Genomic DNA, 24,959 nt, shown 5'->3' on the forward strand with positions numbered 1-24,959 from the left:
AAGACAGCGCCACCACTCTGACTGGAAGATACACACCCACATGTTGAACAGGCCTCTGACCCCCAGTCTGTGATTCCCAGTGTAGCTTTGACACCTTGTGACAATCAGATCACATCACCCTTAAGTGGAAGGGACCAGGGCCAAATCCTGGGCCCACCACTTCTATTTGTATTTCCTTGGAGGTGTTATTTAACATCTGTAAGTCTCAATGTCTTTACCTCTAAAAGGAAAATAATAATATCTAGTTTGTAAAGTACTGAGAACATTAAAAGAAATCATACATGTCAAGACTTCACCCAGTGCCTGGCTCATGGTGGATGTTCAATAAATGTTAGTTGTCATCACCATCCTCATTGTCAGATTATGAGATACTGACCTCAAAATTTCAAAAACCACTCTGAGAGGGCTGGCGTGATCAGAGGCACAGGGACTTAACATTATCTCTGCTCTTAATTCCTGTGGGTATCTGCCTACTTTATTTAAGGATAGAAAGAAGTGAAGTCGCTCACTCGTGTCCGACTCTTTGCGACCCCATGGACTGTAGCCTGCCAGGCTCCTCCCTCCATGGGATTCTCCAGGCAAGAGTACTGGAGTGGATTGCCATTTCCTTCTCCAGGGGATCTTACCAACTCAGGAATCGAACCCAGGTCTCCCGTATTCCAGGCAGACGCTTTAACCTCTGAGCCACCAGGGAAGCCCCTATTTAAGGATAAGCCAGGCCTAAATATCAATGCTTCTCAAATCACATGAGAATCTTGGTAAAGCGCAGCCAATTCTGGTTCCCTAGGTCTGGGGTGGGGCCAGAGATTTTGCATTTCTCATAAGTGATGTATGTCCATGATACTGGTCCAGGGACCACACCTTGAGTAGGAAGGCTTTAGAATATTTGAGACAAAGTTTTCTTATCTGGGAGCAAGGAAGTTAACGTATGGCTTTGGATGTGCCCTAAATTTTCTAGAGCTAATAGTCATCAGAATGTTTTCTTAACTGTCTGTGGTTGGCAGAATTCTCAGACACCCCTCACTGATCATGCTTTGTGTAAGCTCCTCCCTTTGAATGAGAGTGGGTTATCCAAACATTATGGAACGGCTTTCCCACGAATTGGGGACCATATGCAGCCAAGGCGAGGGGATTTTGCAGATGTATTTTAGGTCTCCAGTCAGTTGACTTGAAATTAATCAAATGGAAGACCAGCCTGGCACAACCAGTTGGACTCTTTATTTATTTATTAGGATTTTATTTATCATTTTTGGCTGTGCTGGGCTTTTGTTGCTGCAAATGGACGTTCTCTAGTTGTGGTGAGTGGGGGCCCCTCTCTAGCTGAGGTGTGTGGGCTTCTGATTGCGGTGGCTCCTCCTGGTGCAGAGCATGGGCTCTGTGGAGTGTGGGCTTCGGTCGGTAGCTGTGGTCCATGGACTTAGCTGCCCTGAAGCCTGTCGGTTCCTCCCAGACCAGGGATTGAACTCATGTCCCCTGCACTGGTGGGTGAATTCTTAGTCCCTAGACCACCAGGAAAGCCCTTAGTTCTTTAAAAGAAGATCTAGGGGTCAGAGTCCAGAGGTAAGAGAGATGTGAAGTAGAAGTGAGATTGTCCTTTGGCCCTGAGGAAACAAACTGTCCTGTTGAGGAGAGGGCCCCGGGGCAGGAAGCGGCAGCGGCCTCTAGTTGCTGAGAGTGGCCTTGGCTGACAGCCAGCAAGAAAGTGGGGACCCCAGCTCTACAGTTGCAGGGAACTGAATTCTGCCAAGAGCCCCAGGCAAGTGGGCCGGGATCCCAAGCTTTGATATCAGTCTGTGGGGCTTCCCTTGTGACTCAGCTGGTAAAGAATCTGCCTGCAATGTTGGAGACCTGGGTTTGATCCCTGGGTTGGGAAGATCCCCTGGAGAAGGGAAAGGCGACCCACTCCAGTATTCTGGCCTGAAGGATTCCATGGACTGTATAGTCAATGGGGTCGCAAAGAGTCGGAAATGGCTGAGCGGCTTTCACTTCACTGTGGGACCCTGAATAGAATCTATCTGAGCAGGCAAACCCACAGTGATGTGAGCTCGTAATGGGGCCTGGTTTCACGCCAGTGAGTCTGTGGTCTTTTGCTCCAGGGCAATAGAAAGCAAATACAATGTCCTCATTCTTCTTTCGGATTGCTGTGCCTAAAGATAACTTTTGTAGACAACCAGTAGGCTTCAGATTATCTCAACACAAGTGCTGGGGTGGAAAATCGGTGTTTCTATTTGTTGTTGTTCAGTTGCTAAGTTGTGTCCAACTCTTTGCGTCCCCATGGACTGCAGCACACCAGGCTTCCCTGTCCTTCACTATCTCCCTGAGTTTGCTCAAACTCATAGCCATTGAGTCAGTGATGCCATCCAAACATCTCATCCTCTGTCACCCCCTTCTCCTGCCCTCAATCTTTCCCAGCATCAGGGTCTTTTCCAATGAGTTAGCTCTTCACCTAGGTGGCCAAAGTATTGGAGCTTCAGCATCAGTCCTCCCAATGAATATTCAGGGTTTATTTACTTTAGGATTGACTGGTTTGATCTCCTTGCTGTCCAAAGGACTCTCAAGAGTCTTCTCTTGTACCACAACTTGAAAGCATCAATTCTTGGGCACTCAGCTCTTTTTATGGTCCAACTCTCACATCTGTACATGACCAAAGGGAAAACAGACAGGAACAAGGGGATGGACCCATGGATAGAAGTAAACCTCAGCCTCCTGTCAGGGTGTCCTGACTATCCTAGGTGGCCACCATTCAGCAACAAGGGCTCGGGGTTTACAGCGGTAGAAGAGAGTGCTGGGGAGAGGGGCACCAGAAAGAAAACTCCTGGGGGTGACCCATGTCCTTCCCACTCCTTCTTATGATAACCAATTCTGTGATCATGCCTAACGTGAAGGGTACAGAGAAGTAAAATGCCTTGTGCACCTCAAGGTAGCACTGGTCCAGATGTTGGGAACCTGAGTATATCAACCCCTGTGTTGCCAGAGAGGAGGCAGGATTTCAGATAGCTCAGCTTCAGGATGCTCGGCTCACACCAGGGATGGATCTGGCTGCCCTGGCTGCTTGGGAGAAGCCAGAGGGAGCATGTGTGTGTAAAGGGAATGGCACCAAAATCTTGGCTTTCTCTGCCCACCGAAGTGGGATAAAAAAACCCAGAGAGTTTGGAGGAAATAGAAAGGCAGCTTTGATCCTCAGCCGGCGGAGGGGGAGAACACGGTAGGCTCTTGCCTCAAGAACTATGTCCCCCTTCCATGAGGAATCTGGGGGCTTATATTAGATGAGGCCTCACAGTCAGGGCTAGGTGATGAGGAACGAAGGTGTAAGGATCCTGTATTCTTTCTCTTGCATTGTTTTAAAAACAGCATAGGCTGGCATCAGGTGGTCTGTTAGGGTGAGTCCGGCCATCTGGTAGCCTGGTAGTTCAGTCTGTTGTCTTTTGTGTGTTGTACTGGGCCTTCTTTCTATTATGTAAAAAAGAGAAAAACTACAAGGGGGGATCTGTGGGGAGAGGGCTGTAAAGGTGAGTACCAGATACAGGATAACAGGTGCAAAATGTGAGTTGGGGGCAGGAGAGCAAACCTAGTTACAGACTACAGACTAGGAACAATTAGAGTGAAAACTCAGAGTGGCCAGGCCTGCTCACTTTTCTCTTTATCTTCTTTGGTCTCAGGAAAGAAAAGAAAAACTCATTCTTCTTTTTTCCTTTTCCCTGCAACAGAAACTCTCCCTCTGGCCCCAAAGGAGAGCAAAGAGTTTCTTGGTGGGACTTCCTGGGTTGGTGGAAAATCCAGTCAGTTCTGGGCTGTCTTCAGGCTAATGACTGAGGATTCTTGTGCCAAGGACTTTCCCCACACCCAGTAGACCAGAATCGTTTGGGTTTCCTAGCGTGATTGGTTTTTTTTTGGCTTGATTTTCACCTGCTCTCTTGTCTGTGCTGGGCACAGGGCTGGGGGAAATTATGCCTTCTGTGACCCTTAGGGGACAAGCCATTCTGGGTGGGCATATTTTCCAGGGAGTAAGAGATGATCTTTTGAAGCATAAAAAGAAAAATCTCCTCTGTTCTGACAGCTTAATAACTTGGGGAGGAAATATTTCTAAAATATATGTATGGTGGTGAATATTTGTACTCACTGCAAGCTGATGTCACAAAAATGAGCTTTTAATAACTTTTCTAATAAGAATCTCATTTGGCTCCTGAGGCTCCTGTCAACTTAAAAAATAGTCACAACCTAAAAGTTGAGAGCTATGTTTTATTTGATGGGAATTTTTTAGGACTTCAGGCCTGGGAGACAGCAACTCAAGTAACCGTGAGAGAATTACTCTGAGGAGGTGGTGGGGAGGAGTTAGGTTATATAGGAGTTTGCAACGAAGGGTAGGTAGTCTGAACATCAAAAGTATTTTTGTGAATTATAGAAAACCAATCTCAAATTAAGGAATTTAGTGCCCACCTGTGTATGGGAAGATGCAAGAGTCTGGGCTCACTGAAATCATTCCTTTCATATGCATCTCAAAACACACACCCAGCATCCTGTGTTTTTTTTCACATCCTGAGTTCTTCAGGGCTGACTGTAGAGAATGACTGCTCCCTGATGGTTGCCAGGGCATGACGGTGTTCTTCTTTCTGAGTGCCCTGGAGGGCTGGGATCGCTGATGACTGTGACATCCTTGTTTACTGATATGGCAGGAAACCCTCCATTTCTCACTCCTATTAATGAGTAAAGGGGAATTTAAGCTGCCAGTTCATGTTATTCTAGGGTCTAGGTTGGTCCAACTCTGCCCCTCTGGGTTTTATTCAGCCTCTTTTGGGTATATGGCTCAGATGGCATAGAATCTGCCTGCAATACAGGAGACCCAGGTTCAATCTCTGGGTCGGAAAGATCCCCTGGAGAAGGAAATGGCAGCCCACTCCAGTATTCTTGCCTGGGGAATCCCATAGACAGAGGAGCCTGGCGGGCTACAGTCCATGGGGCTGGAAGAAGTCAGACACGACTGAGCAACTAACGCTTTGGGTAGATGCTCAGTCTTTTAGACTGACCTTGTCACCTACTTCTCGCCAGGACCAGAGTCTGAGAACTGGGGAAGCCGTGTCCCCAGGGTGTGATGGGGAGGGTGGCTGGTCCCCATCTGCTGGCCCGGGGGCTCTTCACTGGCTTCCATGAAGATGTTCCTGGGCCTGGCTGGTCACACAGTGTCCGCCTACATCTCCCGCTGAAGTTCGTGGCTGGGAAACCTGGCGTCTGGTCCTTCCTGGGAGTCAGAGCCAGTGCACTGGCTGACATGACCCCACGGTGCCCTTGGCGGCTCCATGGTCTTCTGTGCCCCAGCCATGGCCTTGTTTTCCCCCTGGCTTAGACTGGCTAGCTGTGCAGGGGATACCCAAAACATGTACCAACCAGCAGGGCAGGAGCACCGATCCATCAGAGCAGGTGCTGCACTAGGCTTTGGACCATGAGGATCTCAGGGGAGCATCTCTGGAAAGGCAGAGTGTGGAGAGCTCAGGGCTTAAGTAAGTGGTTATTTCCTAACTGGTAAGGACATGTTTCTGGGTTTCCCAGGTGGCACTAGTGGTAAAGAACCTGCCCGCCAATGCAGAAGACAGAAGAGACATGGGTTCGATCCCTGGGTTGGGAAGATCCCTTGGAGGAGGGCATGGCAACCCACTCCAGTATTCTTGCCAGGAGAGTCCTATGGACAGAGGAGCCTGGCGGGCTACAGTCCATGGGGTTGCAAAGAGTCAGACATGACTGAAGCAGTTTAGCACACATGTTCGCAAGGACATGTTTTCATAATCGGCCGTCCTGCTCCTTATGGACTGAGTGTCCCGCAGCCTCTAGGTCATCTTGTCCTTCATCACGGCAGCCCCATATCAGCTCAGATCTCAGCTTGCCCAGTTTTCCACTGGAAGCACAGGGGGAGCTGTATTTCCTCTCCATCAGCAAAGAGCTGAGACTCACGGGTAACTAACCCTGCCTCCCTCCACCTTAACATGCAATGTCTCCATCCTCCCTGGGTGCTGCCATCTTGATCAGAGCTCCCTACTTTACCCTGGTGGGAATTCCTCGAGGGACCCAGTGGGAAAGCAGAGCTGTCCCTCTGCACTCAGATTTTGAGCCTGGAAGTGGGGGCAGAACCCATTTTCCCAACTTGGACATCCCCTATGTTATGTTCACTTCCTGCCCTCCTTACTGAGCAAGCCTTTGCTCTTCCCCTTTTTTGGGGGCCATAGTGGCTGAAGACTCAGAGGAAATGGGAAGGGGAATACACTGGAAGATAATTCGCTGTTATCCCCACCACATGTATAACGCACTTCCTAATCTTGAGAAAGAAGGTCCAGAGAAAATACATTCATTTGTATCATTTCTTTTTAGATTCACCAATAAGGAGTCATATGAGATTTCTCCTTCTCTGCCTGACTTACCTCACTCAGTAAGACAATCTCTGGGTCCATCCATGTTGCTGCAAATGGCATTATATCATTCTTCTTAATGACTGAGAGCGAGATTTAAACTGTTCTTCATGATTCAGGGAAAATCATAGAGACACCAGCTGTTTTGTGCTGAAACACCTGGACACTTTCAGGAAGCGTGGAGAGATGGAGGGGGATGTTAGCATCCGCTCTCATGGGGCTCTGTTGTGCTGTTTGGTTCTTGCTCTCATCTCAGTAGTTTTTCTTCTCTGTTGTTGGGCAATCAGCTGCTGCATCTTTGTGGGTGTGTTTTCCTCTGTCAGCCATCCCTCTTTTTCTGAGTAGCTGCCTCTTCTCTAAATCTAGGCTATGACAAATCTAGATAGCATATTAAAAAGCAAAGACATCACTTTGCTGACAAAGGTCCATATAGTCAAAACTATGGTCTTTCCAGTAGTCATGTATGGATGTGAGAGTTGGATCATAAAGAAGGCTGAGCATAAAGAAGAACTGATGCTTTTGAAATGTGGTGCTGAAGAAGACTCTTGAGAGTCCCTTAGACTGCAAGGAGATCCAACCAGTCGATCCTAAGGGGAATCAACCCAGAGTATTCATTAGAAGGACTGATACTGAAGTTGAAGCTCCAATACTTTGGCTGCGTGATGCAAAGAACCGCACTCATTGGAAAAGACCCTGATGCTGGGAAAGATTGAAGACAAAAGGAGAAGAGGGCAGCAGAGGATGAGATGGTTGGATGGCATCACCAATTCAGTGGACGTGAACTTGGGTGAACTCTGGGAGATGGTGAGGGTCAGGGAGGTCTGACGTGCTGCAGTTCGTGGGGGCGCAAAGAATTGGACACAGCTTAGCGAATGAACAACCTCTTCTCTACTTCTCTTCGAACCATCTGGTCACCTTTCCCTGACCCTCAAGGCTCTTGGAAGACACAGAAGGACTTCTGAGCTGCTCCCAGATTGGAATCTGGCCGTTGAGTGGAGCTTAGGGGTAGGCAAGCCTGCATCCTGAAATGACAAATGTTTCTGATGATGAGTTCTTTCTAAGACTGGAAGTGTCTGTCCTATGAGGGGCCAGCGTGGCCACCTGTGGAGGATGCTGTTTGGGAAGACTGTGTAGGTGGGCTGCTAAGCTTGGTGGCTCCTGGAACCCCTTCCAGCGCCAGGTGCTTCCACAGAGCTGAGATCCAGTCCCAAGGATGAGGACTGTGTAGATTCAGGTTTACCTCCTGCTGCATCAGTCCATTAGCTCTCTGGCCTTGGGTTACCTGCTCAATGTACCTGAGTCTGTTTCCATTGCTCACGTTGACAGTGGGGATGACACACTCTTACCAGACCCATGGGTTTTGCTCTGTGGAGTTGTTCAGAGTGCCGAACCCCTTTTACACAAACCTCTGGCTGGGAGAATTTGAAGCCTGGTGGGTTTGTACCGTGGGTGCCAAGGGCCTCAGGGGCCCAGCTTCCAGGTCTGTCCTGCTGGGTGACTACAGGTGACTATTTTGAGCTAGAGGAGGGCTTGTTGAGGGTTGGCCTGTGGGAGGGGCTGATGCTGGAGGAAGGAAGTGTCTTTGCTTGCTGGTCCAGAACCCCCAGGAGCCCTGAATGACTGTGGCTTGCTGGGAGTGAAACCCATGAGTGGAGTGTTTGAGTGGCAGGATGAGCTGGGCTGATTCGCTGAATCTCTTGGTTAATGGTTCCTGGGGCAGAAGTTGGTCAAAGTTCAAAAAGTTTGACAGGGGAAGGGTGATTTTATTTGTTTTTTTATTTAACTTTTAAAATTTATTTTTGTTAAAATTTTTTTTATTGGAGTATAGTTGATTTATAATGTTGTGTTAGTTTCAGATGTACAGCACAGTGAATCAGTTATGTATGTACATATATTTGCTCCTTTTTGTTTTTTAGATTCTTTTCCCATATAGGTCATTACACAGTATTGAGTAGAGTTCCCTGCGCTGTACAGCAGGTCCTTGTTGGTTTTCTGTTTTACATGTAGTGGTGTGAATTCGTCAGTCCCAATTTCCGAACTTATCCCTACACCCTTCTTTACCCCCTGGTGGCCATAAATTTGTTTTCTCCAGCTGTAACTCTCCTTCTGCTTTGTAGATAAATTCATTGGGAAAGGGTGATTTTAGAGCGAAAGGTACTTACTGGTAGACAGTAAAATAAAAGAGAGTGTGTAGCCCATGGTGGAGCTGAGTCTCAGCCTTACCGGGTTCTCCCCTTTGAGATTCCGCCCAGTGTGGCCCAGCGGCTGCTTCTGCCAAAGATGGGTCTTCCTGTGCCCTGGCTTCCAGTTAGTGCTTCTGTCCCCCGACCCCATTAGGGTCAAGACTTGCCAGTGACACAGCCACGCAGACCTGAAGCCGTCCCACTGTCCTGCTCCGAATCCCCTTAATCCCAGAAGGGAGGGAAATGCTAGCCTCTTTTTTCTACAGGACAAAAGTAGTGTGTGGACATCTCTCAAGGATTCTGCTCTGAACCAACACGTTTGTCTGCCTCAAACCTGTCTTTTATTTCTCTGTGTCTGAAGTTAGAGAATCTCAAATGCCTAACATTCTGTGTTTCCCAGAGACGTAGTTCCAAATACTTTTTATTTGGCGTCAGCATTGAATTAGTAATTGCTTTTCCAAGCTTAATTTTGATGTAAATATTTATTTCCCCATAGGTTTCAGAGGGTTTTGTATCACATGCCTGAAACACCCTGTTTAGATTTTTAGGAATCTATTTTGCATACTGGACGTGACTCAGTGGGAGGCGTGAGGCTGGAGAGCTATTTGACTTCACTGATAGTCAAGATCTGTCACCTCATTTTTGTGTTTTAGATGACTGTACTTCCTGACTCATAGATGGAAGCCACTCATAGTGGCTTAAAACCTTCCGGGAACAAGGTAAAGGTAGAAATAAAGAAAAGTGTCACCTTCTAGGTGAATTAAGAGAGATACTCAAATATACTAGAGAATAAAATGTTTGCTCCTTTTAAATGCCTGAAGATTTATCTCTGGAGCTAACGTTTGCTTATTTACTCTCAATAAACTTTCAGGTGTTCAGGGGAAATTATGTATGTGTGTTTGTGTATGTGGCCCAGGTGGGTCTAAACAGGGCTGGGGGTCCAGCCAGGGTTTGGGGGCCCAGGCCCCACTTCTGAAAACTATGGGAAATTAATATTTACATCAAAATTAAGCTTGGAAATTTTTTCTAAATTAAAAGCCGAAGCAAAATGAAAAGTATTTGGATCTAAGTTTCTGAGAAGCACAGAGGTCATGAGGAGTCATGGGGGGCCCAGAAGGAGAGACAGAAGACAAAGAGAGAAGAGAATAAACCAAAATTGGTGACTCTAGGTAGGATACATTGGGCCTCCCAGGTGGTTCAGTGGTAAAGAATCCACCTGCCAATGCAGGAGACACAGGTTCGATTCCTGGGTCAGGAAGATTCCCTGGAGAAAGCAGTGGCAACCCACTCCAGTATTCTTGCCTGGAGAATCCCATGGACGGATAAGCCTGGCGGGCTACAGTCTGTGGGCTCTCAGAGTCAGACAGGACTGAGCAACTAAACAATAATAACAAGGTAAGATACATACCGGTGTTATACTTTTTAGTACATAGCACGTTCTGCAACGTGTTAGTCTGCTGGAATTGTTGAGAATTAAAGGAAAAGGTGAAGTGAACACCTGCACACGTGTAGGCCACATGTCCATCCCTGAGCAGGAGTCAGGCCCAGGGTCACGGGCGGGGACAGTCACCTGGGCCTCAGGGGCCCGTGGTGGACGCTGCTCAGGCCTCCCCCTCCTTCCCGCCCCTTCCCCGGCCCCGGGCACCCCTGGCTTAGGCTGAACCATCCGCAGTTTCCACCTTACTTCATTCTTTTTCTTTTTTCAATTTTCCCCACATTTTTGGCCATTTTCCGAGCCTGGCCCTGCTTTGCCTCCTATTGCTCCCTACTTTTACACTGAGTTCAGCAAAACAGGTCATTTGACAGAAGAAAAAAATAAAGCTAGAATTGTAACTCAAATACTTGGAACAAAATGCCTTTATAATTTCTTTCTTCCAGTAAGAAGGTCATCTCAGATTCAAGCAGAAATGTCAAATTGCCTGTAATTTAAAGACACATTTAAAGAAAGTAGGACAGGAAAACAGCATTTTGCTGCAAAATGAATTCTTCTTCCTCGAGGCTGCCAAAAACTGATGTTTCCCACACCGCGGCAGCTCTGGTTCCAGCCTGCTTCTGAGGTTTAGATGATTGAAAATGATCACTGCTATGTGTTTGTGGTTTAATTGTCTGAAGCCACTTCCTGGAGAGGTCACAGGGCAGCTGCTGTTTTGCCAGAGTCCACAGAGAGGACTGGAGACAGCTGCCTTTGGCTGGGGGCCCAGGCGGGTCTGGGGGTCCAGGCCAGGGATTGGGGAGCCTCAGTGGTGCTGGGGGCCCAGGAGGGGATCCGTGGCCCAGGTGGGGCTGGGGGTGCAGGCGGGGGTCTGGGGGTGGCACTAGGTGGGGCTACGGGGGCCTAGTGGTGGCTTGAGGAGCCACGGTGGGGCTGGGGGTCCAGGCAGGGCCTAGGGTCTATGTGGGGGACCCAGGTGGGACTGGGGTGTCTCGGCAGGGGGTCAGGGGTCCAGGTGGGGCTCAGGGTCCAGGTGGGGGGTTGGGGGCCCAGGTGGGACTGGAGGGTCCAGGAGGGGTCAGGGATGGATGAGCAGGGGCTGGTCTGGGAGGAGAGCAACAGTGTAGAATTTCGTTCCCCTGGAACAGCGTGTCCTTGTGTCAGCTCTACTCCTCACTCCCACCAGATGTGGTTTTGAGAGGAGGGTTAACGTCTGTCTCACGTTCATTGCCTGAAAAGAAAGTGATGGCATGAGATTTCTTGGATCCCCTCCCAGCTCCAAGGCTTCAGCAAGCAGCCACCCCAGAGTGGACGCAGCCTGACTCTTGGGGTCAGAGTGACTTTTAAATAGTTACAAACCTTCTCCCCATCAGAGGAGGCTAAGCCTGAGCCTTGGGGGTGCTTTCATCCGAGGAGAGTTGAGATGACTTCTTACAGTCAATGGGCAGAAACGTTTTAATTTTAAGAGTCAGGTCTCAGAAAGAAGAGCAGTGAGAATGTTATGTGTGACAGATCCCTGTGGGGCTCCTTCCCTGAGCTCCTTGAAATTAGGGGTTCAGGATAGGAGTGACAGGAAGCCTGAACAAAGGGGGCAGTTGGAGTCGGGGTGGGGGCAGCTCCACGAAGGCACCGAGGAGCAGACTCCTTCCGCACACGGTCTGCACGTGGCCCCATCCAGCCACTATATCCACACTGAGCTGGCAGCAAGGCAGACTTTGAAGCTGAGACTTTTAAGTTTTTCAGACACTTTTAGGTTGACTTCCGGGAGGATCATATGTTTCCACTTACATTTCATTGGCCCAGATTTTATCATGTGGTCACTCCTAGTTGCAAGAGAGGCTGGGAAATGTAGTCTTTGTGTGGGATGGGAGGTGCTTAGTTAAGAGTCGGGGGGTTTCTGTTATTGGGGAAGCAGACACTGGAGAAGGAAGTTAGCATCTGTCATAGAAACTTTGTTTCTGAAGACTAAGGGCTTTGGAATCACCTATCCTGGGTTTAAACATCAACCCTGTGTACTAGCTGTGAGATATTGGCCAAGTTACTTCACCTCTTTAATCTCTTCTACTTTAGCATCCATGGATTTGGCATGATGTTCACATCACAGGCGCAAAACAAAAGAATCAACACTCAGTATTTAGCACAACATCCGTCACCGGTCCCCCGGTCCCTGTGTCAATGTCTTTGACTTCATTCATTTATTCAGATGTGTGGTATTGACTGTTGTTGTTCAGTCACTAAGTTGTATCTGACTCTTTGCCACCCCATGGACTGCAGCACACAAGGACCCCTGTCCTTCACCATCTCCCGGAGTTTGCTCAAACTCATGTCCATTGGATCAATGATGCCATCCAACCATCTCATTCTCTGTCACCCCGCTCTCTTCATGCCCTCAATCTTTCCCAACATCAAGGTCTTTTCTAATGAGTCAGCTCTTCACATCAGGTGGCCAAACTATTGGAGCTTCAGTTTTAGCATCAGTTCTTCTAAAAAATATTTAGGGTTGCTTTCCTTTAGGATTGACTGGTTTGATCTCCTTGCTGTCCAAGGGGATTCTCAAGAGTCTTCTCTAGCTCCACAGTTCAAAAGCATCAGTTCTTCAGTGCTCAGCCTTCTTTATGGTCCAGCTCTCACATCCATACATGACTACTGGTATTGATTGTACGTGTGTTTAACTCCTATTTCTTTCAGTCCTCACCGGAGATCTCATGAGTCTGGCTAGGACCAGTACAACTAGGATGTGATTAGCTGCGTGTGTTAGTCACTCAGTTGTGTCTGACTCTTTGTGACCCCTTCGACTGTAGCCTGCCAGGCTCCTCTCTCTATGGGATTTCCCAGGCAAGAATACTGGAGTGGGTTGCCATTTCCTTCTCCAGGGGATCTTCCTGACCCAGGGATCGAACCTGGGTCTCCCCCATTGCGGGCAGATTCCTTACCATCTGAGCCACCAGGGAAGTCCCTGTCCAAAGAGGATAAAGCAACATGGTCAATGTTGGGGTGAGCTTTATGCTAAGTAAATGGCCTGGTGAACCTTGGGTAGGTTTAGAGGTGAAGTTACAGGAGTAGAAGCAGGAAGAGCTGAGGGTGAGACAGCCCAGAGTGGACACCCAGCTAAGGGGAAAGTTCAGGCCCTCCCTGTCACCACTTGTCACCAGTAGGGGTGCTCAGGACACAGCTCTGAGCCCCCATCTTCTGGTGGTTGCCCAGTGATGAGGTGTGGGGGAGGTTTCTAGAGTTCAAGGGTCACTTCCTCTGTCTGCCAACACTGCCCTGGCAAGCTAAGAGCCAGCTGGGTTTACTGTGAGCCGTTCTGAATGCCATCTGTGCTAGGAAAGGGGAACAAGCCAAACTCCTTCAAGAATATGAAGGTGGGTGCTGGCAAGGATGTTTTTATCTGGATTCATGCATCACTCCCAGTTTCCTAGCAGACTTTCAGTTGGACACATTCCCTGGTACTTTCTGGGAGTGGGCACCGTGCAGTCCATGAAAACTGAATTAGATGGAGCCTCTGTCCTCGTGGGCTTCCCAGGCGGCCCCCTGGTAAAGAATCTGCCTGCCAGTGCAGGAGATGTGGGTTCGACCTTCCCCTGGGTTGGGAAGATCCCTTGAGGGAGGGCATGGCTACTCACTCCAGTTTTCTTGCCTGGAGAATCCCATGGACAGAGGAGCCCGACGGGCTACAATCCAGAGGGTCACAGAGTTGGACACTGAGCCGCTGAGTATTATGTCCTCGTCTGTCCCCACCCCTGGGATCCACAGGTGTGGTCCAAGGCCTGATGGCACCCACTTCATTCCCTCCTGGGGTAACTCCTCCCTCTACAGGCGGGGGTGTTTACCTGCCCCACAGATGGCACGTCTGGCCATGTGTCTGGCTTTGACCAAGGGAATGTGGGCCAACAAGAGTGAGCTAGTTCTGAGCAAGCAAGGCCTCGCGTGCTTTTGCCCACGTTGTTTATGTTTTGCCATCACATGAGAACATCACCTCCCAGAAAGTCACTGGTCCGAGGAGAGTGAGACATCCATGGAGCGGACTTGGGTCCCACCTGAAGCTTAGAGCTGAGCCTATCCCAGCCTAATCTAGGTCGGCCAACCTCGATCTCACCCACAGTCCTGTGAGCGAGAATGGAAGACTGGTGTTCTGTGGCATTGGTTTGGGGCTGCCTGCCTAGCAGCATTGTTGGGGCAGTGGCTAGTGATACAAGAGGCAACCGTGATAGAGCGTGAGAGGGGCTGGGGCAGGTGCGGATGGCCCGGGGGGGAGGTGTGGGGGTGCTGGGGGGCTGGAGGGAAGTACAGGGGGCATCTGATACTCCAGCTTTGGGGAGGTTGATGGGGAGGAATGCTTCGTGAACTTGTGTAAAATATTCAGTTTTTGGCCCTCATTTTGCTTTTTCCTCTGGGTTGCTCTAGACCACAGATTATATAGAATTCCTCAGGTTATGTCAGAATTGTGTGTAAAATAAGAGTTAATCCATAAGGCCTATAGCAAAAGTTCTCTGACAAGTTAAATATGAGGGCCTTTTGACTTTGTGACTCATTCACTCATTCCCAACAGACAGGAATTAGGAAGCAGCTCTGAACAAAATGAATTAGAATCCCGAGCACCTGCAGCTTACATGCAGGTGAGAAGAGACATAGTTGATGACAAACGTCAAGAGAGCAGGAGAGCTGGAAAGGAAAGATGGAGTGTTGGGGCAGAGGTGGGTGCAATTATACGGGAAGGTCAGGGAGGACCTCGTGAAGAGTGATGTTTGAGCCGAGACACTAGCAGCGGCCTTAGGTGAGGAAAGAACCTCTTGGGCCGAAGAGCAGGGAGTGCTAAGGTGTGTTTCAGGAAGACGGAAAGACTTAGGATACAAAACTCCTATTTCCAGTGAAACTTGCCAGAGAGGAAGAACAGATTCAAAAAATTTTGAGTTTTCTTGTTTAAAAAAAAAAAAAAATCTAGGCTAAAAGGTTTCTGTTGTCAGGTAAAGGCTCCAGAAACCAGCCCAGGACCATCCTCATGGGGTCCTCCCTTTTGGTGTTGGTGGTGCCTGGTGACCACCGCCCCGTCTGTCTCCTCCTCTAGGCCCTGCTGGGCAGGACTGGCAGTCTCCCCTCCCTGTGTCCTCCAGAAGCTTCTGGGAGCCATGTTCCTCTTGTCCGTATTGATAATGGGTGTGTCCCCCTTCGCCGTTCAGTCTGAGGATCACACGGGTAAGTAGTGACTCTCAGCTGGAGGGGCTTGCCTGCAGCTTCTCTGGGGATGTTGTTGTTTGGTCATTAAGCTGACTCTTTGCAACCCCATAGACTGTAACCCACCAGGCTTCTCTGTCCATGGGATTTCCCAGGCAAGAATACTGGAGTGGGTTGCCATTTCCTTCTCCAGGGGATCTTCTTGACCCAGGGATCAAACCCATGTCTCCTGCATTGGCTGGCAGATTCTTTACCACTGAGCCACCTGGGGATAGGAGTTGCTTATCTAGGGATATTTTGTTGTTGCCGAGAAGCAAGGTATGACCATCTGTGCTTTGGTAGGAGACAAGAGTTTTCTCTTGCCAGTCTCCTCTGGTGGATGAGTTTGCTGTGGGCGTCAGTCATTCCTGCCAAAGGAACAAACCAAAAAGACCATGCTTTTGCACTTGATAAAAGGTGCTTTTGGATTTTTACCATACAATGTGTTGGCACTAAGCTGAACTCAATCAATATCGACCTTGAATGACCAGGTGTCATCACGTCAAAAATAAGACCAAACCTGAGACTTCTTGGTGGTCCAGTAAGGTTAAGACCTTGTCTTCCAATGCAGGGGCTGTGTGTTTGATCCCTGGTCAGGGAGCTAAGATCCCACATGCCCTGCAGCCAAAAATCCAAAACATAAAGCAGAGACAGTATTGTAACAAATTCAGTAAAGACTTTAGAACTGGTCCACATTAAAAAAAAAAAAATTCTTAAAAAAGACCAAAATTTTTTTGTTATCTTGTGAACCTAATTTAACTTTTCCCACAAAATGTGGATGGAACTTGTTAGCAGCCCTAATGTCATTATCTGGGAGCTTTGAGAGCATTGTGAGCTCTCAGATTTGTTGGTGGGACCCCACATCATCAGGGCACGTGGTGTCCCCGGAGAGACCCCAAAACCTGACGGTGGATTCTCTGTCCTTCAGTGGCCGCAGGAAGCTGCCGATTTCATGGCAGGCACCCCAAAACATGGTTCAAGGTAGAAGGGGAGCCTTTGGTCTTGAGGTGCCCCCAGGTGCTCCACTGGGAGTCTACCAGCGCCCATGTCAACGTGACGTGGCATAGAAATGACTCCGCCTTGGCGGTCCCAGGGGAAGAAGAGTCGCGCGTGTGGGTCCAAGACGGAGCTCTCTGGATCGTGCCAGCCTCCCAGGCAGACTCCGGCACCTACATCTGCACTGTCAGGTCAGCCCCTTGGGGACAAGAAGCGGGGAGGGGCGCTCTTCCACAGGGGATGCTTGCATGGCATTTATAACAGCCTGGCCTTTCAAATGCAGCCCACAGGTGGGAACCTACTTTACGTCTGCCTCCCTGTTCCTGCAATACCTCCTACCTGGGAGCCTGTCCCAGACATCCTCACGGTGCCCTGTCTCCCCTTGCTGGGATCTTTAAGTGTCACCTCTTTGAAGAGGATGTCCCTGGTGACTTTGTCTAGAGCAGGATTCCTGTCCCTCTCTCTCCTGAACCTGAAGTTCTTTGTCTTCATCTGACACACATATACTGGTTTTATGTATTTAAGGATTCGTCCACTCCATGAGAACATACACTCCAGAGCACAGGGGCGTGGTTTATGTTGTTCGCTGCTGAATCCACAAGGACTTAGGGAATACATGCAGAACCCCGAGTCGAGTTGGAGACCGGGGAGAGACTTTAGGGAGAAGTTAACACAAATGCTTATTGGGCGGGGAGAGCCAAACCCATAAAGTTCTCCCAGGTGGTGGGTGTGGAGCTGAGGCTGGAACCCACAGCTCCTGGCATGGGACTTAGTTCCCCCATTTTTGTCCTGCTGCTTTTTTTCCTCTTTAATTGTGGTAACACAAGGATAATATAACATTTACCATTTTAACCTTTAAAAAAATTTAATATTCAGCTGAATTTATTTTTGTTTTTAAATTTTAATTGGAGTGTAGCTGCTTCAGGGCTTCTCCGATGGCTCAGTGGGTACAGGAGACACAGGAGATGTGGGTTCGATTCCTGGGTCGGGAAGATCCCGTGGAGGAGGAAATGGCAACCCACTCCAGTGTTCTTGCCTGGAGAACCCCATGGACAGAGGAGCCTAGCAGGCTCTAGTTCAAAGGGTGGCGAAGAGTTGGCCATGACAGCAACCAGCGCAGAGAGTTGCTTTGCAGAGTTGTGTCCGTTCCTGCTGCCCAGCAGAGTGAATCAGCTGTGTCTGCGCCATACCCACTCCCTTCTGGATTCCGCAGAGCATTGAGTAGGTTCCCGCAGAGCATTGAGTAGGTTCCCGGTGACTGTCTATTTTATACATAGTATCAACAGTCTATGTGTCCATCGCAGCCTTCCAGTTCTGTTTCTATTAATATCACCATTTGGCCTCTACCTTTTCCTCAGTTCCAGGGTCTTGATAGAATGATGATATTGAGATTATTGTTAGACCAACCCAAAAAATAAAACCCAAACAAACTTACCAAGTTCATTTCCCCCATGCAGTATTGAAAAAAAGACTTCACAGATCTTATCCAAAGATCTTAAGTTTCCTGATATTTGATTTCAGTTGATACATGATTTCCAAGAGAAGTAAAGGGGATGTTCTTCCTATGGAAACAGTGGCTCTTGGGAAACTGTCTCTCCATCTGGACAAGGTTTCCTGGGCTGGGAATTTGGAGCATGTTGGGGCTGTGCTGAAGCCCCACCTGGGGGGGGGGGATGCTGAAACACCTCCCCAGAACCTGGGAGGGTGTAGACCCCTTTGAAGAGGACTTGGAGTTTCTTGTGTACGTGTGCTAAGTCACTTCAGTTGTGTCCGACCCTTGGCAACCCCATGGGACTATAGCCCACTGGGCTCCTCTGTCCACAAGATTCTCCAGGCAAGAATACTGGAGTGGGTTGCCATTTCCTTCTCCACTAGGAAACTGGAATTTCTTCTTAGTGACCTCAATGGCCTTGAAAGCAGGCTTGTGAAGGGTCCTTTGAGAAACATGCAGAATACATCACCATTCCTATCTGATAATTATGACATGGTACTTTTTCTGCCCCCCAAAGGTTCAAAAGGACTAGGGACAGAAATGCTACAATACTAATGAGAAAAATACAGAATGAATTATTCACTGAGGTTGGGGAAGTTATTCTTAATTTCATTTAGTTTTACTTTCATTTTGCCTTGCCATTTAGTATTCTTTTCTCCCCTTTTAAATCAGAAATGCCTCTTACTGTGACAAAATGTCCGTCGAGCTCAGGGTTTTCGAGAAGACAGAAGCCTCTGTGCCGCTCATCTTCTACCCCCAAATTATACCCTTGTCAGCCTCTGGGCTACTGGTTTGTCCTGATCTGAGCGAATTCATCGACAACAAAGCTGACGTGAAGATTCAGTGGTACAAGGTACGTCTCTGAAAATTGCCATTTAATGAATGCATGTTTGAAGAGCCATAGAAAAGATATAAAATGCCTATTCTGAAGGCAATATGTTCACTTTTCTATTTCTATTTTTTAACCAGTGATTTTTAAAAGGGTCATGATTAGTATATTCTATACATCTTTATAAGGCTTGAGTAAGCATCCTCGGATAGTGATTTGAAAAGACAGTGTGTGAAATGAATGCAGAATAAATAAAAACTGAAGAAAGTAGCTTTTTACTCTATGCTGGGTCTATAGAAATTTAGAAAGAACTGTTTAACAACTTTATATTCGTGTTAATAGAGTTTTTATAAAAGCACATGAAAATTAACCTTTGGGTTAAAGGAGTAAATATTGGTGTAAACACAATTTCGTGTCTTTCTCAATAAACACTGTTGTCAGCTCCCTTGTGTAGACCAGGGGTGGGCAAAAGACTGCCGTGGTCCAGTGAGCTGCCCCTCCTTTGTTGTTTTTTAACTTTTTCTTTTGTATTGGAGTATATTTAATTAACGATGTTGTGATAGTTGCAGGCGGGCAGCCAAGGGACTCAGCCATATGTGTACATCTATCCACTCTCCCCCAAACTCCCCGCCCACACAGGCTGCCACGTGACATCGAGCAGAGTGCCCTGCGCCCTGCAGTCGGTCCTTGTTATTATCCATTTTAAATATTAGCTGCTACTCATTTTTGGATGTTAACTATCCAGTTAAGGATAGTTTTCACGTTTTTAAATGGTTTAAAAAATTAAAAGAAGACTAATATTTCATGACCTGTGAAAATGATATGAAACTCACATCTCAGTGTCTGTAAGTAATGTTTTACTGAGGCATGCTCATTTGTTTCTCTTTTTATGGGGCAGCAGCAGCTGAGTCGAGTGGTTGGACAGAAGACATGTGGACCATAGGCCTAAAATATTTACTTTCTGGCTTTTTACAGAAAAAAGTTTGCTGACCCCTAATATAGGCTGGGAATTGATACTAAAAAGTATGGTTACTTGTTTAAAAATGGATAGAGATGAACACTTTAGTTAAAAAAAAAAAAATAGGTTGACCACCTGACAAGCATTCTAACTACAAAATAGTGTAGTATGTCAATTTAATATTGGAAACTTTTAAATGATTTTCAGAGAAAATATTGAGTTGGCCAAAAAGTCCTTTCAGTTTTTTTGTATAGGATGGCATAGCAAAAGCTGAATGACCTTTTTAGCAAACCCAGTAAATAGCCAGCTCTTATGAATTAGTCCACCCAGTAGAGGATCTCTTAAGAGATATCTTAGAGGTTTCATAAGAACATAAAAGCAAAAAGATCTCTTAGAGGTTTCGTAAGGGCATAAAAAGGTCAAGTGAGAGATTTTACCATAGAGGAGAGAACACAGGTTCTGGGGGGTGACCAGTTGGCTGTCTGGCCTTGGTCAGCTTTTTCCCTCTTGAACCTGTTTTCTCTGCAAGGCGGCACTTCATCCCTCCCACACCTGGGACTGTTTCCAGTTGAAATGGAGCACAGGGTGTGAAAGACCCTGGGCAGTGCTTGGTGTGTAAATACGGGTGGACAGGGGCATCCTGGTAGCACTTAATGGTATCAGTTCCCGTCCTAAGAGTGCTGGCCATCACTGAGCATGTACTGTGTCCAAGTCTGTTCTAAGCTCTCCGACTTGAACCTAGTGCAGTAGGGGCTGTTAATATCTCCATTTTACGGATTAGGAAAGGGAGACACACAGATGTGAGCACCGTGCCCGAGGTCACTCAGCTGGCAGAGGATGAAGTCAGACCTCTGACCGTGGAGGCCAGAATGCGCACATCCCTGCCACACGGGCAACCCTGGAGACTTGCAGACCCTGGAAGAACCATGTGGCTCTGCCCTGTTTTAACTTTTTAAACTTAATTGACACACTAGAGACTGTTCACATTTGAAGTACACTAATCAGGAACCCACACTCTGTGTGTGTGGGAGTCGCTCAGTCTTGTCCAACTCTTTGGGACCCCGTGGACTGTAGCCCGCCAGGCTCCTCTGTCCATGGGATTCTCCAGACAAGAATACTGGAATGGGCTGCCAGTTCCTCCTCCAGGGGATCTGCCTGACCCAGGGATCAAACCCGGGTCTCCCACATTGCAGGCAGGTTCTTTACCATCTCAGCCCTGTTAGGGTTTGTTCACATTTGATCACATGTGTTGGGAATGATGAAATCTCTGTTTTTAATTAAGTATATTGTTCAATTAGACTTAATGAGTCATGTGGCTGACAAACTCTTCCAGTTATGCCCATGTTCTCATTCAGATAAGTCTGTGAAATGACTCAGGGTTATATTCGATGATTGCAGTCGTCCTGGTTTTGAAAGAGATGTTCCTGAGAACATTTTGTGCTCATGAGGTGTTTCCTCTGCTGTGCCCTGCAGTACCTTTGTCTATAGGAGAAGTGCGGGTTCATGTTTCAAACTCGGTTTTCTCTTACAAAATTTTCTCCATCTCTCCTGACTCTTTAACTTGAAATGATTCTTAACATGACTACTGCAACATCAACTCTTGTGGGCATTCACCATGACTACATCATAGCACTCCTTTCTGGATGTTTCCCAGGGCCTATAGGCAGCAGTTAGGCCATAAATATGTTTATATTTTAATGGCCTACTTTGTCAAAGAAGATAGTTTCTTTTTTTCCCCGTTTTGCCAAAGCAAACGTGCTTTAAACCTTGTAGTTAAACAGACCCAGCCATTTATTACAAACTTTTTATTTTGCATTGGGGTATAGCCAATTCACAATGTTGTGATAGTTTCAGGTGAAGCGAAGGGACTCAGCCATACATAACATGTATCCATTCTCCCCCAAACTCCCCTCCCATCCAGGTTGTCAGATGACATTGAGCAGAGTTCCTTGTGTTATATAGTAGGTCCTTGTTGGTTATCCATTTTAAATTTATCTGTGTGCACATGTCCATCCCAAACTCCCTAACTATCCTTCCCCCCATCCTTCCCCCCAGCAACTATAAGTTTGTTTTCTAGGTCTGTGAGTCTGTATCTTTTTTGAAATAAGTTCATTTGTATTATTTCTTTTTAGAATCCCCATATAACCAATGTCATATGGTATTTCTCCTCTGTCTGAATTACTTCACTCAGTGTGACAATCTCTAGCCCCATCCATGTTGCTGCAAATGGCATTATTTCATTCTTTTCAATCTAGTCATTTTATTTTACATGCTAACAAACTCCCTCCCCTAAAAATATAGTTAAAAGCATGTCCCAAAGGACAACATTTGCAAAGTAAATACCAAGGTGATTCTTGGGTTGCAAATTCAATAGTGATGCATAATACTGATGCTGTTCATAGCTTTTGAGATATCAATTAGAATATAGTTTAACTTTTTTTTTTTAATTTTTAAATTTTTTTTTTATTAGTTGGAGGCTAATTACTTCACAACATTTCAGTGGGTTTTGTCATACATTGATATGAATCAGCCATAGATTTACACGTATTCCCCATCCCGATCCCCCCTCCCTGTAGTTTAACTTTTTAAAAAACTTTTAATTTTGTGTTGGGATATAGCCGATGAACAATGCTGTGATAGCTTCAGGTAGACAATGAAGGGATTCAGCCATACATGTACAAGGATACAGTGTAACTTTGAAAAACGTTTTCCCTTAAGGATTCTGTCCCTTTGGATCAAGACAACAAGAAGTTTCTCAGTGTGAGGGGAACTCGCTTACTCGTAAACAACGTGTCCATGGAGGACGTGGGCTACTATACCTGTGCCATGACGTTTGCCCACAAAGGCAGGCAATACAACATCACCAGGAATATCAAACTCCAAGTCAAGAGTGAGTACTTGCCATCAAGAAACCTCTGTACCCTGGTTCAGCAACAAGCATGCAAGGGAAAAATTAGGGCTCACATAGAACTCTTTTTTTCCCCAGGTTGTTATCTCTTGATTGAATTTTTTTTTTTATTTTAATTGAGGGAAAATTGCTTTACAATATTGGTTTAATTTCACGTAGAATTCTTTGAGTGTCTTTGGTATGAGAGGAAAACAGATATGGCAAATCTCTCAGCACCAGGCTTGTAAGACGTGTGTGACACTTGGAAGGATAGAAAGCTGGGTGATTTTATAAACAGTGAATCCCTGGGTAGTTGACAGGGTTCCAAGTCTGAAGTTAAGATATACACCACTAGAGGGAGCCAAACAGTAGTTCACATGGAAGGTCCCTCTGCAAGGTCCGTCTGGAAGACTTGCACATCGAGGGCCAGTCATCAGAACACAGTTCCCGTAATTTTGTGTCTAATTCTAGGATGTGCATGCGTGCTCAGTTGGTGGGTTGTGTCTGACTCTTTGTGATGCCATGGATTGTGGCCCACCAGGCTCCTCTGTCCATGGGATTTCTCAAGCAAGAATACTGGAGTGGGTTGCCATTTCCTTCTCCTAATTCTAGGATACTAGGATTTTTTGGAGTTCTCAATGAGAAGTCTACACATTGGCATAGCTGGTGAAAAATCTCTCTCTTTTTTGATCTTCCCCAAGCATGTCTAGCCTGAAGGTTCAGATGGTAAACAATCTTCCTGCAGTCCAGGAGACCCAGGTTCAATCCCCGGGTTGTGGAAATCCCCTGGATTTGGAAATGGCTAGCCACTCCAGCATTATTGCCTGGAGAACTCCCTGGACAGAGGAGCCTGGTGGGCTACAGCCCAGGGTGTCGCAAAGAGTCGGGCACGACCGAGAAAACTGAGTGACTAACACACAAGCGTGTCTCGTGGCTCTTGAAACCAGAATTTGAAATAGCAAGGGCTCTCATGGGTTTAAATGAGTTCTACCTGAAAATAATGTGTGAACAGTACCAATTAGCATGTCAAGCTTGTTCGTGTTTCTTCCACGCCTCCTCTGTGCTGAGCATCAAGCTTGGTGCGCGAGGCACACAAGTGGTGAAGTGCTGGCCCCTGCTCTGGACAGTACGGTGCTTCTCTTAACTTTATACACTGAATAACTACACAACCGGGGTCTTTTAAAGGCTTCCCAGGTGGCACTAGTGGTAAAGAATCCGCCTGCCAGTGCAGGAGATGCACGTGATGAGGGTTAGATCCCTGGGTCAGGAAGATCCCTTGGAGGAGGGACTGGCAACTTATTACAGTATTCTTGCCTGCAGAATCCCATTGACAGAGGAGCCTGGCGGACTACAGTCCATGGGGTTGCAAAGAGTTGGGCATGACTGAGCAAGTGAGCGCACGCACGCGCGCACACACACACACACACACACACACACACAGACATTTCAGAGAGCTTTGAAACTATGTCCAGGTATATAATTAGTCTAGGAAGGGAAAAGACTTTCTTCTCCCAGACAATACAGAGATTCGGTCTTATTACAGCGAAAATCGAATCTTCCGTGAATGGAAATCTCTGTGTCTGGTGAGGATTCAATCACATCAGCCCCTTGCTCCCCCGCAGAGGGGATCCCCTAGAATCCCGTCCCCCTCCACCATTATCCTGTTCCTGTGATACTGCGCAGGAACACGAGGGGGCGCCAACCTACCTATTATCCTGTGTCCCGACCACACTGTGTCTCAGCTGTTTTCAAGGGTGGTCCTCCGCCAGCTGCAGCATCACTTGGGTACTCATCAGACACGCAGACTCTCAGACCTCCTCCCAGACTTACTGAATAAGAAACAGTTTGCAGCCCATGTTTAATAAGCTCCCAGGTGATCCTGACATGCCCTGGAGTTTCAACCCATGGATGTCTCTCGTCCTTGGGGCATCTTTTCCCCTTCTCTGCCTCCCTGAAGCCGCCCTGTGACCTTGGAGGGAGGTGCAGGCTCCTGGTCATGATCATGGTCACAGTGGAGAAGCCGGCTGCTCTTTGGGCTCACCTGGGATGCTGCCTAAAGCTTATCCCATTAGGGTTTCAGATGCTTTTTAGTGGAAGACATGAGGAAGGAGCCATGGTGGACATGGGCAGCCCTTCATCCACCCTTTGCTGTCCTTTCTGCCCCAGTTCAGATGCCTAGTTTCTTCAAGCTGCTGGAAGAACTGCCCCTTGGGGAGCTGGGCTCTGATTCCTCCACAGAGAGTCAATTTCCTCAATTACAAGCCGAGGTGGCCAAGCTGGGTTTCCCTGTATCTCTCTCAGTGTGGGGTTAGCAGGCTTCCCAGGCGGCCATTCACAGGGGCACCCGCCTGCCAATGCAGGAGTCTCAGGTTTGACCCCAGGGTCGGGAAGAGCCCCTGGAGGAGGGCATGGCAACCCACTCCAGGATTCTGCCTGGAAAATTCCATGGACAGAGGAGCCTGGCACGCTACAGTCCATAGAGTTGCGCAGAGTCTGACATAACTGAAGTGACTTAGCTTCACACACATGGGGTTAGCATCACAAACAGGTGGTTCTGGATGTCCTGTGCCTTC

At 47.5% G+C, this 24,959-nt stretch overlaps 1 protein-coding gene across 2 annotated transcripts in view; it reads left to right on the forward strand.

Moving 5' to 3' along the window:
• IL1R2 (interleukin 1 receptor type 2) overlaps positions 1-24,959 on the forward strand; it is a 39,292-nt gene that overhangs the window by 4,311 nt on the left and 10,022 nt on the right. Inside the window, exons 1-5 of one of the 2 annotated variants that reach the window (XM_043468030.1) lie at positions 9,274-9,297; positions 15,079-15,206; positions 16,153-16,411; positions 18,385-18,565; positions 22,218-22,389. In XM_043468030.1, the coding sequence (XP_043323965.1) occupies positions 15,140-15,206; positions 16,153-16,411; positions 18,385-18,565; positions 22,218-22,389 (679 nt within the window). In that variant the 5' untranslated portion in view covers positions 9,274-9,297; positions 15,079-15,139. Of the gene's footprint in view, positions 1-9,273; positions 9,298-15,078; positions 15,207-16,152; positions 16,412-18,384; positions 18,566-22,217; positions 22,390-24,959 lie in introns of those variants that run through there. The other variant, XM_043468029.1, reaches the window with a different exon arrangement.

This window comes from Cervus canadensis, chromosome 5 (genome assembly GCF_019320065.1).
Source record: "Cervus canadensis isolate Bull #8, Minnesota chromosome 5, ASM1932006v1, whole genome shotgun sequence".
Classification (NCBI taxonomy): Eukaryota; Metazoa; Chordata; class Mammalia; order Artiodactyla; family Cervidae; genus Cervus; species Cervus canadensis.